The sequence below is a fragment of the Tympanuchus pallidicinctus genome, unplaced genomic scaffold (genome assembly GCF_026119805.1).
Source record: "Tympanuchus pallidicinctus isolate F22 unplaced genomic scaffold, pur_lepc_1.0 scaffold5, whole genome shotgun sequence".
In the NCBI taxonomy this organism is placed as follows: Eukaryota; Metazoa; Chordata; class Aves; order Galliformes; family Phasianidae; genus Tympanuchus; species Tympanuchus pallidicinctus.
In genome coordinates, this window is record NW_026294769.1 from 23,549,053 (window position 1) to 23,569,930 (window position 20,878).

The window sequence follows — 20,878 nt, forward strand, 5'->3', positions numbered from 1 at the left end:
ATTTTTAAATGAGGTCCAGCTGCTATAGTCAACAGTGCCAACCAAAATCACTGTCATTACTAGCTTTGATGCCAGGCTATCCAATGTTGATGAGTGCTTCCAAAAGACAAGAACAAGAACAGAACAGAAGATTTAAAAGATTTCAGAGTAGAGAGATAAAGTAAAAACAAAACAAAACAAACAAAGAAAAAGGTTGATCGATGTTTCAATTATTGGATTTAAAAACTACTGAAAACTGAAGATGATTTTCATCTAGTTGGTGTAAATCAATCTCTGAGTGTCAATGTGGTGGATAATAAGTAGAAGAACTGTCTGAGGATAATTATTGTAGTTTTGAAAATTGATTTCTGAAACAAATTGTTTTGGCAACATTCTTATGTTAAAATAAAAGATATTATGTTGGCCAGATCCCAGAACTCTGAAATCATAGGAAATGACGACTGGGTTGGACCTTTCCATGTTATTATGTTTTTCCTTTGCGCAAAGACAGTCTTAACTGAACTTAAACATTACTGGCAGATGTTTAAATAATCTGCTCTAAAATGGTAGAACTTCAATTTCATATCTAGACCTCTATAACCCTCAAGCCTTTTCTTATTACATAAAATTGTTAACTGCGTCAATCATTCCTATCCCAGTGACTATTATTTTATAGCAAAGAAATAGTACTTGCGTATTCTCACTGTTGGACAAAATATATGTATATACTCCTGGTATCTGACTTCACACTGTAAGACTTAGAATCAGGTTCTTGTTTGTTTGTTTGTTTGTTTGTTTGTTTGTTTATTCTTACTACCATGATGATCACTGTGAACACTTTACTCTCTTTCATGTATATCTTTTGTTTTTACCTGCAATCTTAGCAGATGTTAGAATATTATGCATTTTTAAATTATATACTGTAGTATACTACCTTGCCACAATTAATGTCTTTATAAAACACCACAATAGCTGTGCGGGTATTTCAAAATATTCTATATCATAAGCTTTTTATCAGCCCTGTGGAAAAATTGCCCTATCTATAATATGCTCTTATTTCATTTGTGATTTAACAGCATTCAGATATAATGTTCTTTACTTATTTACCTATCATATTCCTGGAGTGTTGCCTTTATCATGATATTTTCGTTTAATTTAAAATTTCAAACAGCTCGCTCTCAATTTAAAGATTGCTCGCTATCATATTTTCCATGCTGCCAACTTGTATCTAAATTGTTACACTATTTATCCCTGAGATTGTGAAAGCCCAAACCTATTTTTTTGTTATGGTTGGGTTGCTCCCAGAACAAACAAAGAAAGGCACTTTTGCTTCATATGTTAAAATGTGACCAAAACAAGATAACACAAGTAAATGTGTTATGATTAAATACAGAGAGAACATTTCAGGTTTCTGCAGTTATAATAAAATAAATAAACCTAAGTGGATGGATTTCTCAATCTTCCCTATTTCTGCTTTAGAGAATCTTAGTGAAAAGATCTGTTTGTGAAACTTGAAATGTTTTGAAGAAGGATATCAATTTCTGTTGTCATCAGAAGCTTACTGAACACCAGAGTCCACAGTTCCTCTCTGCAGAGACCTCCTCCATCAGTTACTGAACATTAGACTAAGGACCCTTTCAATCGTAGTTTGCAGTTTGAATATAGGTTGCATTGGAGTTTCAATTCAATTGATTTAATTTCTGTCTTTTTCTCCTGTCCTTTAAAATATCATTGTATGACCATTTTCAAAAGTTTTTAAAATGCACAAATAAAGAACTCACAGGGAAAAGAAGCTGAAAATATTTGAGGACGTAGAGAAGGTATTTTGTAGGGCATTTTATGAGGGCATTTTAGCAACCTTGAAATCAATGTTGACATAAATGATGCATAAAATAATAGTCAGAAAGTACCAAGTATATGTAGTGATCAAGAAAGAAAGTAGAAGAAACAAATAGAAATGTACTTATGGCAGAAACCAGATTAAAAAAAAAAACAAAAAAACAAACAAACAAAAAAAAACAAACATAAATAAAAGATTTATTAAATCTAAGGTAATATTAATATTGATAGGATCTTGGATGAAAGTTTGGCTAGATTGCCTTAGAATAAATTAATAATGTTGTATCAAGAAAAAATATCTCTATATTAGTAGGTCAAAACCAACAGTTAAGAAATAATATTGATAAAGCCTAAAGTGAATTATTTATCTTACAAGACAGTAGTATGTAGTAGCATCAACAGTTGTAGGAAAGAAAATAACACTTTCTACTGCCTTGTGCCCTGGAAAGAAAATCAGTGCCAGTGAATTGCAACAGAGACTTTGTCCTCCCCCTCTCTATATTTTTCCTTCTCCCATGGTTGGGGTGCCTTCTTTGACATTGCTCATCCATCTGCAGAAGCTATCCCCTCACCTTGAGGGTTAAGTGCTTGTCAATAGATGCCTTGTTTCAGAATAAGGCAGCCAGGCATGAATACATTGGGATGGAAGAATCAAGATGCTTTTTATACAAAGTTCTGATTTATTTCTTTGTTGGGAATTTGAAAAGTTTTACAATTATCCTCATCAGTGTTCACTCACGCGACTTCAGTAAGTAAAATAACTGGGTATAAGCATGTTGTGGCTAAGAGAACATGACAGCGAGCTACAAGATTCATTACCTATTAATTTTGCTGGTTTATTTTAGTAAGCAATTTATAACTTTTCCAGTATATCTTTTACATTCTCCATTCATTGATTGAGTCCCATTTATACTTTTTCTTTTGCATTAAAAGATGTATTGCACTATTTAAAGTCTTAATCTGGCCCATATGTCAAAACTATATCTAAATGAGCCACTTACAGCAGTTTTGTATGAATTGCATTATATAATTCTTTCCCCTTCTGTGTTTTTTTTTTTATTCTTGCAGAATCAATTTCTTAAATAGAAAGTGGGAAAGGAACAAATAAAATATAATAAGCAGTAATATGAAAACACAAACCAAGTTTACTTGACTACCAAGTCAAGTACAGGCTGCAAAAGCTATTTTAAATCCCAGAGAAATAAAATGGGCTAAAGCCCTACACAAAAATGCACATTAATAGGGTTGTACATGTAAACTGGGAGTAGTTCAGTGGCTTTGTTTTATCTGGGTGTATTTTGTTGCAGTAGATTCTAGTTTTCAATCTGGTTATCCCAGGCTCCTTGTCTATCTGACATGCTAACCTATTTAAATTATTGCTACTAAAAGTAGCTTGAAAAACAATGTTCTCTCTAAAAATTTTGTAAACAAATGGTAAAAAAAAACAAAAACAAAACAAACAAGCAAACAAAAAAAGCCACCAACCAACTAAACATCAGTACTAAAAGTAAAAAATAAAATAAAAGAGAAGAAGGAGGAGAATCTTTCTCATAAGTTATTTTTAATTGATTATAGTGTTCTAGATTTTAATTCCAGAGAAAGAAGCAACAACATAATCCTTGGATCTACTCCAGTGTAACTGAGGTGAGAAAGAACACTATTTTTTTTTTCCTCTGAAGTTTCTCTGCATGTTTTGTTTGTGCATTTTTTTCCTAACATGTAATTTCTTATTGATTCATTTGTTATATGCGCTATAAGGTAGATCATCAACTACTTTAACTTTTCATGTTGTTTCTTTGACATATCTATTGAATGGCCCACTGATTCTAAAACAATATGTTTGCAGTAGACTATAGGAAAAGTAGTACTTTTCTTTGGTTGGCTAGCAGCAGGCTGTGACATCTCTTATGATACGTTTGTACTGTCCAAATGTGCACGTAACCTGCGTGCTGATATTGATCACAATAATGACATTTGTCATCTGCTCCATTGCAAATGTGAGAAGCTCCTTCCCACTTAGCACTCCACAATAAAACTTGACTCCCACTGTGTACGCTTTAGTCTTATTCGAAGTATAATGAACTTTCTTACTGATTTAGCCACTAAGGCTCCTTTTCTGCACAAAGAGTGCTAATTTCTCCTTTCTCTTTTAATGGGAAGACCATGACTTTATTAGATGATTTAAGGTATTAATGTATTTTTAAGATCTCAACATTAATCAAAACACTTTTTCACCCCAAAAAATGAGAATACTTTCACCGCAGGTTTAGTTTTCCTCCTACACTATTTTGTGTTAATATGTTGCTTATTATAAGATACAATATCACCAGTGGTTACTATAATGATCCTTAACATCTGTTCTTTACAAATACCAACTGTTTCTTAATTAGGTGCCATATTTAAAAATAATTTCCTACTTTCAACCCTCAGTTTAATACCAAGTTATATTTCATAAAATTCTGTTTTACTCAGTAGCTTATTTTGCTTCTTTTTTGTATGCTTGACTCTTAAGTTATAATTGTTTACTCCTCTCATTCTGGATAAATTTGTTGGAGTGAATAGTTCTCCTAATTAACTGCTTCTTACTGCTTATTAAGTCTAAGTAGGTCTTACTTTTTTTTTTACATGTATTCTGCAAGTTTAACTGGCCTAGCTAATTTCTATTTGTCCTTAAAGACAAGAAAAAACATTTGAGTTAATCAATAACTGAACACAAATACAGATAAATATTCTTTTTTCAATTGAAAAAAAATCCAGGAAACTCTAAACATCTAGTTTTTGTTTGTACTTATTTCTACATTTTCTAATTGGTAAAATGGAAAGATTTCAGATTTTTTTCCTGTTTCTGATTTGCTTGGGTCACTAAGAAGATTCATAGTCTTCTACAAATATAGACTCTTTTAAAATCTCACTTTTTCACATACACTAGACAATTCACAGATTAATACATTGTACTTGAAGTGCTCTGTTGCAAAAGTAAAGACTTTTGCAAGCTTTTTATTAATGTTGATAGAAGAATCCATTTTCTGGTATTTTCCTAGTTATGCTTAAAATGAACAGATCAGATACAAATAATGATTTTTTTTTTTTTTTTTTTTTTTTTATGAATATCAGATATAATCATTTAAAAGAGCAAGAAAAATTCTTTTTTTTTTTTTTAAGTTTACATTCTTTTTATGACAAAGAAACTTACTCTTTTCTCTGTATATTTCCTAACACAATTAATTGCTTTTAGAGTCTCCCAGACATTACTGCACATAGTATGAAAAACCAATAATATCATTAACCTAGTGGTTAACACATACGGCTGAATTTATTTCTTGAGCTGTGCCCCTAATTTCAACAGAATTATATCAAGACTGCATATATTTTTCTAATAGATTGAAGGATTTATGAAATAATATCAAGTGGTTAAGAAGCAGCAGTAAAGAATGAGTTGGTTTGTGTCAATATATTGGCCTCAGAAGCAAAAAAGAACATAAGGCCAAATGTGACTGAATATAAAATGTCAATCATTGACCTCTAGAGAATGAATATTATTCCTCGTAATAGGTACATTAACTTTAATACTCACTAATTATTTTTTTTAAAAAAAATCCTACATTCCCTTATATATTGCTTATTCTAAAAGTAATTGTGTAATTTTAAATTAAAAAATGTGCTAAGCTGTGGCATGCAAATTTTGGGTTATATAACGATACTAGAAAAATAAGATGAGAAAAAACTACAATCTTGTTTAATGTATTGATATTATACTGTAAATTCTATTTTTGATTTTGTTGAAGATGACTTTTTTGAAATAGTCTGATTGATGTATACTTTACATACTGTAAACATTTAATTGGAGAAATTAATTAAGAAATGTTTAATGATTGAATATTTCTATTATGCAATTGTTGGGCTTTTGGGGACATAATCATCTAACTTCCACTTGAAATATCATCACCAGTCTACTCTGTTAAAGAATATTTACTCTGTTAAAGAATATTTTAATGCTGTTAATATCTCCACCATGTAGGTTTTATGAACTGGGAGTAAATAATTTTTCTTTCGACTTGTTATTGTAATGTATTATTTGAATTTTGTACTTTGAAGGACTTTTTTTTTTTATCATTGTCAACTTATTCTTTACTACATTCACAAAGTTTACTTTTTCTTACATGCAGACTGCATACTTTACTCTAGCAAGAGATGCAAAACCAAATATTTTATATCTTCTTAAATTTTCTTCTCAAATAGCTAAAACAAATTTCATTTAATATCCATATTATGTAAATGAAGTCTTTTTTTGCTTTGTTCAGAAGACCAAATAGGACATTATAAATGACTACTCATAAGCATTTATTATTTTTCAGTTGAAAATCTCAAGTCTGTGGTACATGAATATGTGTGCTACCAATTTGATGTATCCAAGTTCAAGAGTAGGTTTCTTGGATTCCCCTAAATTTGCCACTTCCAAATATCATTATAAACAAAGGGAAACAAACACATCTATTCAAAATCAAAATTTGTTATTCTAGTTAAAGTCTCAGCAGTCTAATGACGTAATAATTGGTTGCAATTATTGAAGGTTGTATTTCAAATATGTCCTATTAAAATTAATATGCTCAGACTTCATAGTATGCTTCCCTTTTCTTTGTTTAAGAGCTCAGCAGTGTACAGTGCCCTTAAAACTGATGCGGTCAATTGCTTCAGTGTGGTTTAAAGGAATTTTGCAGTGAATCTTCAGCATCCACAGCCCTTCACTGACAGGAGCAAGATGTTGTTACAGATCTTGTCTTCCTCCTCACTGATGGGCTTTATTACTTTTTTAATGTTTGTTGTACCTTCCTCTATCTTCATTGGTCTGAATGTCCACGTTGCATCCAAATGCACTACATACACTATTCTTTCATCCTTGTCCATCTTAACAGGTTAAATTCCTTTGGAAATGATCATCTCTGGTGTCATCTTATGCCAGTAATTTTAGGACTTCTGCTATTATCCCATGCCTCCTCTCTTCTATGCAGCATTTTAATCCTGAGTGGTAGCTCATTCTACACATTCTCTGGATGTGGTCATCCATCCAAATCTTTATTCACCAGAGTCCACCCTTCAAATCCATCTCTCTTCATTTTAGAGACAAGAACGTTCTGCGGGACTGTGCCAAAGGCTTTACAGATGATGTCAGTTACTTGTCTGCACTTATTGTAACTCCATCATAGAAGGCCACCAGATGGATCAGGCATGATTTTTCCTTGGTCATGTCATGTTGACTGTCTTGAATCAGCTCCATGTCTATTATGTACATTAACAAAGCTCCCAGGAGGATCAGTTCTGTAATCTTCCCAGACATTAGGCTGACCAGTCTGCAGGTCCCCAGGTCTTCCTTTCTACCCTTTAAAAAAAAAATAATGACAGTGACATTTCTCTTTTTCCAGTCCCTTGAGATTGTTCTGACTGTCATGATTTTTTAAGTATGATAGAGTGGCTTGGAAACCACCTAAGCAAGTTCCCTCAGGATCTTGTGATGCATCTCATTGTGTCCCATAGACTTATATGAATTTATTATTAGGTTGTCTTAAAGTTGGTCTTCACTCACTGTGGGACTTCATTCTCTCATTCCCTGCCTTGAGGTTCTTCGAAGATGTGATAGACTTGAGTGTTGTGGGAACAATGACTGACAGGGAAGTCATGAGGCAAAAAAAAATATTTGATTACCTCAGCTTTCTCCATTTTGTTCTCTTATTTTATTTATCAGAGTAGTTGCACTCCATTTAGTATTCTCTTTCAAGGTAGTTCCCTTGTATTTCTTCTTCTTTTCTTTTTACCTTCTTTTTTCTTCTTATATTCTTTGCATTCCTTGTCAAGTTTACCTTTTACTGTGTCTTGACTTTCTTGATCTCATCCCCACACATCCAGGCAGTGTCCTTATATTCTTTTGCAGACCACTGAGGAAATCATCTGATATTATATATTATACAATTTTTTTAATGTGCAAACAAATAAAAATTATATTCAAGGTGAGTCCAAACAAAGTCTGGCAATTCCAAAGACATGGGGTGTTATTTTTACACAAAACTTCGTGTAGAAATAGAATAGAATGATGTCATTATATTAAGCTAGAAGATTGTGATTGTTTGCTTTCAAGATGTTCCTCAGAAGCTTGAATTTATGGATCACACACTGAGTCATTAATTTTTCCAAGTCAAGCCAATAGGTCATTGACAATAAAGCTGATTAATTGATTGTATTGATATACTCCAGTATATCAGATTATTTTTCCAATTAACACAGAGCTATGCAGGGGACTATACTGAGAATTGTGTTTCCAGGTCAGGTCTAGAGCATATTTGAAAGCAGAATTTAGAATGTCATATGCCATTACGTACTGTTTTCAGTAATATAGTTAAAAATAATGGGATTTAAATTTATTGGGAATGGTGGTGATGGGTTGATAGTTGTACTTGATAATCTTAAATTTATTTTCCAACCTCAATGTTCTGTAATTCTAGGATTCTACAATTCTGAAAATTTCTACTTTCTCCATAAGAAATGCAGACAAGATTGATGACATTAAAGATCTAAACAAGTATTTCAAGTATTTACTTCACTAGGAAACTGAGACTGTATAGAGATGGTGAAATGAAGACACTAATTTGCAATAAAACATGCTGACAATTTTATATATTATGCAGTAGAGAACCATAAAGATAAGGGTACATCAGTTACTAAGCATAGCCACAGTATTTTTCTTCATACTGGTATCAGTGATCTTTCATACTTCAGCTAGATAAACTTCATCACTACAGCAGCCTCCACAGCATAAGAGGGACCCTGCACGTCAGGAAACATTTTCCTTGCTAACACACACAGCGCTCATCACTGAAGTTGAGATGACAGATAAGATAAGAGCTGTACCTATCACTATTCCAAAGTCTACTGTTTTAACGTAGAGAAGATCAATCCCAGATTGCATGCAATCACACAAGGTCAGAAATATACCCAAGAAAATAAGCTTTGCCTTCTTGTTATTTTTTGGTACTTAGGTACTTGTGAATGAAGCTACAGAAATATCAGATATGTCACCCATATTAGCTTGACCCTTTATTCTCACACACATGCTCTCAAGTCATTTGTCATGCATCTCAGCAGAGCTTGATATATTCCAGTTGCTTAGAGCATCACCTTGCCTCACCAGCCCGTCTTTCCTAAAAAGGACATAGCTATCCGTGACAGCATTACAGTCATGTGAGTTGTCCCATCATGTCTCTATGGTCACAATGAGATCATGACCCTGTAAAATGCATGCAGTTCTCTAGTTCTCCTTGATTATTCCTGACTGTGTGCACTGGTATACAGAAACTTCTGAGAATAAAAGGGAGCAGAGGATGCCAGTTTTCCTCCAGGAATGCAAAAGGATTCCCCATAGCTATTCTCTTGAGACATCTGGCCTTCAGCCTCATATCACAGGAGGCAGCTAACGTTTGTCTCTCATCTGATTGGCCTGACTTATTTCCACATCAGTTGCAACAGCATGAGCACTGCCACTTTGGAACTCACCCCCAAAGTCCTTCAGTTTAAAGCCCACCTTACTAGGTTAGTCAGTCTGCTGCCAAAGACTGAACCACCTCTTCTAGACAGGTGGATCTCATCCCTCCCTAGCAGGTTATAATCTTCACAGAAAGTCCCATTGTCATAAAAACTAAGGCCTTCTCTCCAGCACCAGTCACATAATCAGAAGTTATGCATCATATGTCTATTTCTGGCTTTCTTCTTTCCTCCAACCAACAAAACTGAAGGGAAGATAACTTGGGCTCCAGTGCTGTTCACTTGCACTCCCAGAGCTTTGTAGTCTTGTTTGATTCTGTCCGTGTTACTGTTTGATTCTGATCATGTTCCTATAGATGAAAATAGGACACAGACAAAAGTTTTGGCTAACACTAAATTACTATTATAAAGTTGCAATGTAAGCATTATTTATGTCTGCTCTACTGGTATTAAAACAAGAGTAGCACCATTAAGTTATAGTATGGTACTAATGAAAGCTATGTGAGATTCTTAAGTAAATATTGAATATTTTGTTATTGATGTGAAACAAAAATTAAACATTTTAATTATTTTAATAGCAATAATATTATGAATGTGACCTTTAAGTACTCTAAGGAACATAAAGATTTGAGTCTGGGCCTATGATAAATATTACCAGTGATCATAAAATCATTGGGCAACTGGAATAATAGCATGATATTTCTTTTCCATTTTGGGAGACAAGGTATTAAGCCAAGGTCAAAAAGAGAAAAGATTCTGCATTCTGTACCAAATGGAATTCAATGTCTGTTTTGTATCCTTACTGGATCTAGCTTCCTGAATCCCCTAGCCCTTTCCAAATATCAGAGTCATTGAATAGCAAGGATAATTCCTTTTCCTATCATCCTCCTTCCCTGTGTGAAACCTCACAACCCTGCTGGTTGCATGGGAGGTGGGATGGCTCCTGAAGGCAGCTGCTAAACTGCTTTATGAACTGTTCTCCATCTGGCTGCAAGGGAACTGGCCAGCACCTATGGCATGGCTGACCTTGCTCCTGGGCTCCCATGTCTTCATTTGACTGGGACGCTGTCCTAGTCAAGCATTGCTTTCTCCTTCCCCTGACTGCCAGAAAAGATGGTCCTCTGCCTGGCTAGTGACCAAGCTGTGTAAGTCACTTTTCTCCATCTGGTTTATTCTTGGGAAGACAAATAAACTGTTGTTAGTTTAGAATGCAAAGTCTCTCCCTACCCTCTATCCCCAGCCGACTTACTGCATCTACAACATATTTAATTTTGACTAATTTCTCTGTAATTTGGACGGAGGTCTGTCTGTTTCTTTCTCTCTCTCTCTCTCTCTCTCTCTCTCTTTTTTTTTTTTCCTGTCCTTTTTTATTTGCCAGGGACTAGCAGAATGTTTCCAAGATACTCAGAAATTTTCACTCACAAAATCACTTCTATATCTTTATGCGACTTTCTTATTATTCTCTATTCCTTTGTAAAAAATAACCTTCTCCCACAACCTGTTACAAAAAGTAACAGCTTAATCTTTATATTTGCGCTGTATTTTTATTGTCCTTTAGATATATCACTACCAACTGCACACATATATTCTTTCTTCTTCCTTAGTTGCAAAAAGCCCAACAACACACATTAACAAGAACTAATTCTACAAGAACATCTTACATTCTTGGTGCCAAATTGTCAGATTCTTCAGCTATTCTGATTAGTGTAGACCACACCAATGAAGCTTTACTTCTGCCCATCCCGTTCACAGATCAAACGGGAGCAGTTTACAACCAGCAGTTATTCTGTATTAACTGATCTGTCTTTGTCTTTTAAAGGAAGAGTGAACTTATCTTACACCAGCTATGAATCTGTGATAGTGCCATGTTAACAGTTGCAGTAGCATTTTTTTCCCTAAAACAGAGCAAAACAAACAAAAAATGTAAATTTTATTATTGTTTATGAACACAATTTAGAATTCTGAAGTTCAGCCCACATAAACTGATCTGCTGATTGCCTTAAGAGTTCCACTGACTTTACTGCAGCTTCAAGCTAGCTTTTCGACAGAACACGCTGTTAATATTTACATTTATACACAGACATAAAAAAGAGACAGTCAGCGTGGATATTACTGAGAGAATTGCAGCAAAATAAATAATGTTGTAAGCCTGTCTTTATAGAAGACAGAGTGATTATTTCATCTGAAGTAATTCATTTGGCCCTCTTGCTGTACTTTTGTGAAGATGGGCAGGTTAAATGCTCTAAATTCTGCTTTTATTTATATACTCATATGTTCAAAAATAACACAACAAAACAAACAAAAAAGAACAAAAAAACAAAACAAAACAAAGCAAAACAAAAAAACAACCAACCAATAAAAAAAAAAAAAAAAAAAAAAAAAAACCCACCAAAATAAGAAATTATTTTAGTTTGTGATAGACTTGAATAAGGTGAAAGCAATTATCATCAACAACAACAAAAAAAACAAGCTAGGATTAATTTTAAGACAGTTCAGATCAAATTGTTGTCCCAGGAATGGAACTATGAAATATGAAATTTCTCTTATATCTACCATTGAATCTGAATGCAAAACACAAGTTGCAAAGTAAAAAGAAAAAATTTTCCAAATGCCCTCTCCCTGAATTAAAGCAACAAAAAGAAAGAAAGAGGAATTTTCATCTCCTTCCCACTAAAAAAAAAAGGCACATCAAAGAAAGCATGGTAATTTTAGTTTCTTTTTTTGTTGGGAGAAAGACCTTTTCTCAGGCCATAATTGAAAAATCTAGCTTTCATTCTAGAAAAAAGAGCTCTCCAAGAAAAATGGTCTTATTATATTCCCCTCTCCCATACCTAGAAAGCCACAGAAATTTAGACTTTAAGGGTGGTCCACAGGTATTAGAGTAAGGGCACTTTGTCTTATGCAAGCTTCATAGTTCCCATGGACAAAAAAGAAAATATTTTGTCCTTTTGCTTTCTTCTTCCCATGCAGCTCTGCTTGGCAGCAGGGATGACAGTTGGATCTTTTCCTCACCCAGTGGCTCATCTCAAAGACTTTTCTCTTTACACAATTGTCTTTCAAGCCATCAATTTCAAACCTATGATTTATTCTTAGCTGGTAAAACTAGCATAAAGCACTGACATTTTCAGATTCTTCAGACAAGAAACTCTTTTTTTTTTTTTTTGTTAAATTTAATGTCATACATTTTTGAATGAAAATGTCACGGGGATTAATTAAAAAAAAAACACACACACAAACATTAAAACAGCAACACTTTGACATTTCGAAAATGGAATATTTAATTTCATTTTGTAGAACAAACCCAGCAGGGTTATTTTTCGGCCACTGAAATGTATATACAGATGTCTTTTCCAAGTGAGGTTGAATTGACCAATACTCAAACCAATGTCTATATCAGTTCTCCAAGAAATTATAATAGATCAGAACAATAGTTTGATCAGTCATAGCTATACATTTTTTCTCTCTATTATTCCTTCATGAACCTGTGGTTAACATTTCTAATGTTTCTCTCCCTTCATGCTGTTTATTTTTTTCTACATGTGAATGAGTGTAAGAACACTTACCTACATATCTACCTACACACATAGAACAGTTTTTTAACTCTTGTAGTGGGCTGTCCATATATGTGAAAAAATGTATGAGGGCTACACAGTTAACCACATGGGAAAAATACACATCTTGTTGTTCTTCACCACATCTTCTAATAATTTATGACTGAATTCTGACCCACAGCCTTTATGATGTTTAGCTAAAGTGGTTGCCATCCCCTCTGTAAATCTGTGAGAGAAGTTTCTTTCCAATAGCTCCATGTTAACTTATTCATTTATTTGGATAAATTAGTGTACACTCAACTTTTTCCAAACCCCCAGAAAGATTTTGCTGAGGCAATCACAAAGTTCATCATATGTTCCCTCCCAACTGGTCTGTCCATTTGTTCTGATTACATTCCTAATTCCACTGGCAGTGAGTAACAGATGTTCCCAGTAGAGTGAGATGATGTTAAGCTTTTAAATATACCTTAAATGGAAGCTGTGTCAACAGCCAAAGTGATGCTAGTAGCTGAAAGCTGCCATATTGCTGATTCTTCTCTGCAGGAAACAACATGGTCTATGAGACCAGAAAAAAAAAAAAACAACAAAGAAATCTCTGATAGGGTAAATATTTTCATCAGTATGTGGCAGTCAAAATTATATCCCTTCAGTGTTAATACAAAAAAGCCTATTGCTAACAGATGTGTAGGCAAAGAGAAGTGAAGACTGTCATATGAGAATGCTGCTTCTTGTGCATGCATGTGTTTTTCTTTTGGTTGAAAAATGTTTCTTTCATAATTTTTGGAATTTGCCTTCTTGTATGCCTTTTTTAAGATGCATACTACATAGCTCATTTCTTTTGTCCTTATGTTGCACATTAACTGTATCCTGCTAAAAGTCTCCTTCTCTCTGCTGTCCATTTGCCTCATAATCTTTTCAGCAAACACTCTCATTTTGCCTTCTTTCCTACTGCTCTGTTCTATTCCCTTCAGATGGCATATCTTACATTATATCCTGTGAAAAGACAGCATGCTCAGCAAATGAACACACCTTGTTTAACTACTGTCAGCAATTCTTTTATCCTTTTCCTTCATCTACTTCTACTTAATCCTGCTCTGGAGAATGAAATGTCACCTATGCTGCAGCACTAGTAAGTCAGTGAGACTAATGTATTACATATACTGAAGAATCACGTTTTCTTATATACTGTCTTCTGTGTTCTGGCCATGATTTCTGAATGTCTGAGCAAGATATGCAGAGCTGAACTTGCTTTTTTTCCTTTTTAGAAATAAATATGTAAAAAATGTGATAAACAATCGTATAAAAGTTTCTCAATTTCCACAAAGGAATAGATGCTAAAACTTCTTTGTCTGAGTGAAGAAGAAGTAAGAAAGAGAAGGCATTCCTGAAGTCACCAACGGAAACTTCAGGAAAACTCCAGAACAGAATATTGTTTGTGCTTGCTTGTTTTTATTTACTTAGATTAGTTTTATCATTAGCAGGATACATTCAAGTCTGGAAAAACACCACGGTTGTTGTTTTAACTTTCTAGACTTCTCAAAAAGCCTCTTGGACTAGCGTAATACTTGTGTAGTGCTAATATTCTCTCACCTATAAACCTATCTACTATAATCATTACAGAACTGTTACTGTAATCCACATCTCTTGTGTAGTCCCAAAGTATCCTTAATGTCTTTTTGAGTGTGCAAGGAGAGTACAAGAAGTATATAAACTGTTGTTCAAAATTTCCTAAATCTAATTAACATAAAATTTCATTTCAATGAAAGAAATACATTCCTATTGAACAATGTTTTAAAATTATTTTTAATGATGCTTATACCATCTCCTTATTTTTTCAGGTGGTTAAAAAAAAAAAAAAGAGAAAGAAAAAGAAACAATTCTAGCTAATAGAAAAACATCTTTTATGGACAATTGCAAGAAAAGCTGTCAAAATACATAAGAAAATACATAAATACATTCAACTATATGCTGGGCATTGCTGTTTTTGTTTCCTTCTCATTGTTGAGATTTTATGATTCTTGAAACTAAATTATTTTGGGGAAAATCAAAAGTCTAGAGTGCAAAAAAAAAAAAAAAAGAAAAAAAAAAAAGAAAGAAAAAAAAAAGAAATAAAGGATTTCAGAAATTCTTCTTTCACTAACTTTTGTGACTACTCTAAATTGATTACTTGTTTCCCTGACTAATCTCTAAACAGAGGGCATATCCTTTTCACTTGCAAAGTACTCTCACACAAAATGAATTACCTTCCCACCACCTTGGTTACTTGCCAGGGAGTACTTTATTTTTCCACTAGGAAAAAGAAAATCAGCTCGTATTTTGCTTGCTAGAGCCTTCTGCATTTTAATTCTGAACTCTGAATGAACATCAGAGAGGCCTTATGATGTTTTGCACAAAAGTGCCTGTGTTCATAGTTTTACTCAGGGCACCCAAAATAGCGTGTAGTATGCAGTGTCGTACTGTGAGTTTTCAAAAATAAAAGCAGGAGTGACTTATACTGGCAGGAAGCTGTAACTCCTAAAGCTTTTCAAGGATCTGTGAAGTTAAAAAGAACTTCTTACTTCTCCTCATCTGTTGTTTCATTTGGCTTTAATGATACTCACTTCTCCAAACATTGAAGGCCCTGAGATTACACAGGTAAGATTTTTAAATTTTTTGTCATTGTTATCTTCAAAAATTAAACTGAAAATATTTATCTGGATGTCTCCAATGCAAAATCCATGACAGACAAAGACAAAGCCAGGAGCCACCCAAAACTTCTAAAAGGAGAAAACAACTTTTTCTGTTTCCTCTGAGTTTGTTGTGTAGCTCCTCTTGCTGCTGAAATTTAACTAAGTTGGATTTACCAAGTGAAAACATTGCTATGCCTGCACAACTTGCACATTAAAATGTTCATGCTGGTTATCAAGCTGTTTCTGCAAGAGCCCCTCCTCTGACAGATTGTTTGTGAAGACTTCATCTATGCTCATGCCAGTAATTGCCATTAAAATGTGCTTACAGTGCTTATAGTGAAAACTTGTTATCTTACAGGAATACTTCGAAATACTTCTTGTTTTGCTGTTCTCCATTTTACTGTAGCAATAAGAATCTATTTTCTTAAAATGCAGCTTAGCCTTAGCTTTACATTAAGTTTTGTTACTCTTTATTTGTTACCTCTAGTAACTGCAAAATGTTTCAGACAAAAAAAAAAAAAAAAAAAAAAAAAATCAATAAAGATTCTTTTACTTTTATTGGATTTGAAATGAAAAATGGCAGTTTTTCAATAAACAAAATTTTCATAGAGTAGTGCAATATATATACTATCATAATATTTATATAGTATGCTGTTAGAATGTATACTTATAATTTATTTTTCATGTTAAACTCTTTGATTAGCCTCTATTTGAGATGTATGCATTAAAATATAACCCAGAAATATTTAATAGCTATGCACTGTTATTAAAATGCTAAATATCTGTCAATTCACTCATTTTTCACAGATTATTTTGCTATGAAATTGATAGAATTAAATGGCATTTGAATTATGTCATTACTTTTTAATAAATTGTAATTTAAAGTCACTTGCAGTTGTAAAATCATTTCAGACAAACTACTTCTGATTTTTAGGAGGATAAATTTGCACTAAGGTACATAAATTGGTCTGTGGATTTAGTTTTGAGAGTTATAAAGATACATTTCAATGTTCAGTTTTTTCCTGTTTGAAGTGTTGAACCAAGCAATTACATAAAATGAATACAGACAGGCCTGTGTCAGGAGTTTGGAATTTATGCTTCTCTACAGTCTGAAAAACACGTTGACGTAAGAACTAGACGACAATGAAAACCCACTGTTGGCTTCAATTTTAAGGAAAGAGGAGGGAGGAAGAAAAAGCAGCTTGCCCACAAAGCATTCTGTGAAAAGAAGCTTAAAATCAAAGAATAAAAATTACAGCCCTACCATGGAAATCCACACATTTTTAGAGCACAAATGTCATGATTTATACCTTATTTCAGATAATTTATGATGTTTTAATGCATATCTTACATTTGGAATGTGTATAATGTTGAATATTTAAAAATGAATTCAAGACATTGCCTCCTTGTTTCAGAATAATTTGTAATTGCTAACCTAAACTAAATATCAGGCAATACATGCACATTTTTATATTGAATTAATAAGGCAGTATGTAGCATGCTATGGGGCAGATTTTTCATGTTCCCATCTTTTAGGCTCCCTGTTGCTTTTCATCATTGGCTCCCCACTCCCCTTCCCTCCCCCCTTTTTTTTGCTTTGATACTTTATAACTCTTTGACATAATTTTTTTTCATACTGTGGTCTTTGCATCATATTGATTTTAATTACACATGGGAAATTCTGATTCAGCACTAATCCTAATTTGTCTACTTAGAATCTGTTTAGTTACAAACTTGTAGTTTTACCAACAAATCTAGCAATACAATGCATAATTCAGAGTTTTAGTTCCGTGGTAGGTGAAAAGCATTATTTTGGTTGTATTTATATTACAAGTCACAGAAAGTCTTGATTTCTACCACTGGTAGTAAAAATTTATTCTACCATTGTCTCTTAATCTTCTCTCTGTATCAACTATGTTCATAAGTGCTTCTGAGCCGCAATGCTAAGCAGAAAAGACAACAGAATATATTCCTTATCCATCCTTTCAACATACATACCCAAGGAAAATACATGTTTCTGAAGACGAACAAGCAAGCATGTGCTGTGTGGTCAATTATACTGGCCAAAAGGAGCACAAATATTGTGGAAACTTTCATTCTGAGCCCTGCTAAGCAGACAAGGTAGATATCCATTACAGAAGAAGTTAATGAGGATGGAGCAGTGTCAGTAAGACCACATGGGACAGAGCTGGGAACATAATTATGCTTGGATATAAAGGCATACAAACCTCTTCTCCACAGTGTCTTTGCCTCAGTATAAAAAGAATTACAATTGCTGGTGCTAACAAGCAGCAACTGTTAAGTGTTTCCGAAAGGACATTACTCCCCAGCCTTACTAGCAGGGACATAAACTTTGTGAAGACTTTGTAGATGGAGAGTGTTATTAAATTAGAATCTCCAGTTTTCTCAGACCACTGTTCTAGCTATTACATCAAACTCTTTTTAAATCAATGAAACAAGAGACATTCAAATAAGCAACAGCACAATGGGTCTTCAATTGGAAAAAAAAACACCAAAACATCGAGCACCACAGTAAAAGACTGTGTCTGCAAACATAATGCTACAAATAAAAGCACAGTAATACTTGAATTAAGTTTGCCAATAATATTAAATACAATATTAAATTTGTGAAGAACAAACTTAATTTGCATTCCTACTATTTTCAGTTTCCAATTTCTGAGTGGAAAAATTACTGATAAAACATTAGAGGAAATGTGAATTGTCACTTGATGTTTTCCTGGTTTACTTTTACAAGGAATGCTGACACAGTGAAGACCAAAATAAATCCTACTACAGTAAATTGTAAAATGTAATTAGCAAAAAAATAACTTGATTCATTATGACTGATCACTGACTTGAAGTATTTATTCTGATTCAGTAAAATAAGGATAAAATCTCCCTGGAGAACACACATTTTTTCAGTGTTTTACAGATCTTTAAGACAGGAATAGATGATATAGGTAATGAAAATAACAATTTTAAGCTCTTGAAGTTTAATTCTGGATAAAAATTTTATATGTAAAATGTTTTGCAACTGTGTTAAAATATATTAAAGACTTCTATGTATAAGTATTAAAAACACCCTGCTCTCATTCTCATACAAGTTTGGTCAAAATGAACAAGATAGACTTTTTAGGAGTCAGTTACACACAGTATTTAAGCCTGTTAGTTAAAAAAAAAAAAAAAAAAAAGAAAAGAAAACAAAAACAAACAAACAAAAACCCTGTGAAATTGTTAATCTGTGCTTTCTTGCCATCTGAAATCTCTCTAAAAAATTCAAGAAAACTGCCAAAGATGTCCATAAACGGAATAGAGAAATTGTAATGCAGTAGCACTGAAGGTTTATATAATCTATAATTCTTTGCCTATTTTTGGAATTTTTATTGAAAACAGATGTGTAAATATATGTACGTATACAAAAAATTGTGATTTGCATTATGTATTTCTGTGACGATTGCCATGAATGTGCAGTCAGGAACAGAAGCCCTCTATCATCCTTGCTCACGTGCATTTTTGAGATTATGAATGCAGCTCAGGAGCAATCATACGTCTTTTGACTGTTATCCATGACATTAAGATGTTATTAAATGGTATTTTTTTTTCTCCAAATTGTGCAAATTCGGACTCCCTTTCATCCTACACAAAGAATACAGAAAACTACCATATTCTCCTAGAGTCCATCATCACTGTAAAAATTACTTTTACTCAGCTCTGGTAGTGAAACTATGTTTTTCTGACACAAAGAATTACAAGAGAACGTCTATAATTATACAACAAATAAATAATGTGAGGAGAGTATGTAAAAAGGAAAATGAGAGAATTGCAATTGAATTTAATGGAATTCAGCCAACTGGGGTTTTTCTGTCTGGTTTTTTTGATTGATTGATTGATTGACTATTGATTGATTGAAGTTGTTTTTGGTGTTTTGTTTTTTGTTTGTTTGTTTGATACAGGAATCATGTACCTATTTCTTTAAAGTTATCTTTTACCATTTCTTGTTTTTTTGTGTGTGTGTTTTTTTGTTTGTTTTTATAGAAATGTGATAGTTTTAGCACTTCCTTTAAGCTGAAGTTGCTGAAGCTGTTAGCTGTCCTGCTATTGCACAGACTCTAGTCCAAGCATTTGCAGCCCCTTTGTCAGTAAACTGGACAATAGTGCTAGTTTAAGTTACTGCCCCATTCGTCCTCTAATGACTGAACTCTCACTCTTTCATCTTCCAGGAGATGCAGATAACTGTCAGAGAAGATTAGGATGTTGCTAGTACTCTTGTTTATGAATCTGTGGAATATATAGTGGCTGGGTCAAAATTTACCTTTAGCAGTAAATCCCAATGATAGATGAGCCAGAATGATTTATGTTACTTTATATTCCTTGTTGTACCCCTGGAATATAGAAAGATGTTTCCTGACAAATTAGGATGACATCCAGACTTACATCACAAAGAAGTGGTAAGTGTATTGGTTTTCCTCTCACATCAAATTTAACGTATAAATTGAATTTTTTCAAATGCCAGATCATTAGATAGATGGTGTACAAAGCTATTTTTGTAAAAGATTGACCCATGAAATACATAAATAGAATTTGGAAATGTCACATGGAGATAAACTGTGTTGATTGCTAAGCTTTTCATACGAGCATTTTTAGGATTGTGCAAATGTTATAAAATTAGACTATTTTCTGGTGCCTTACGTGTAATGTTGTTCTACTCAGCTCTTTTTTTAGTCTCAGCAATTTTTTAGTCTCAAGAAGAGATTTCTACCCTCTTACGATTACAGGAAAAGAGAACCCAGTCTCAAAGACTGCCATGACTTAAGATCAATTTGATCTTCACTGTGGAAATTGAATGGGCTGAGATGCTCAAAAATTTTAATCATTCAACTAATACATGTAATTTTACAAGAAACATGACTCCTCTGTCGCATGCTGCAAGAGACTGCACCATTGAAATTTAGATCAGGCAGATAAGCACGGCTGCTGCTATTATGTCTTACAGTCCAAGATGGAGCCATCACTGAGGTCTCTGGGGTGTTTTTATTCGCCCTTGGATCTTCCCACTCGAATGCAAGTAATTTCTCACTGCACATATGCCTGTGGCCATATCTGTCTGGGTGACTGCACACAGGATGAACCACTGTTGTAGTAACAGGGCGGCTCTTTCCAGCATGGTGGGTCCAACTGGAGTTCACGTCCTAGCACTGCTGACACATATGGATAGGTAGTAAAAATCAAAGAATGTGCATCAATAGAAGAGGTTAACATGGGGTGATACTGCAAGCTATCCGCAATGGAAATATGAGCCTCTTCACATCC

General features: G+C 33.7%; 1 protein-coding gene across 3 annotated transcripts in view; it reads left to right on the forward strand.

Moving 5' to 3' along the window:
• The window catches only part of CDH19 (cadherin 19), a 96,919-nt gene that overhangs the window by 24,487 nt on the left and 51,554 nt on the right, over positions 1–20,878 (forward strand). Inside the window, exon 1 of one of the 3 annotated variants that reach the window (XM_052704070.1) lies at positions 15,274–15,533. The exons of 1 other annotated variant lie outside the window; for it this stretch is intronic. Coding sequence is in view for 1 of the 2 variants with exons in the window: in XM_052704069.1 (XP_052560029.1) it covers positions 19,986–20,016 (31 nt within the window). In the remaining variant the exon portion in view is untranslated. Of the gene's footprint in view, positions 1–15,273; positions 15,534–19,832; positions 20,017–20,878 lie in introns of those variants that run through there. One more of the 3 variants, XM_052704069.1, reaches the window with a different exon arrangement.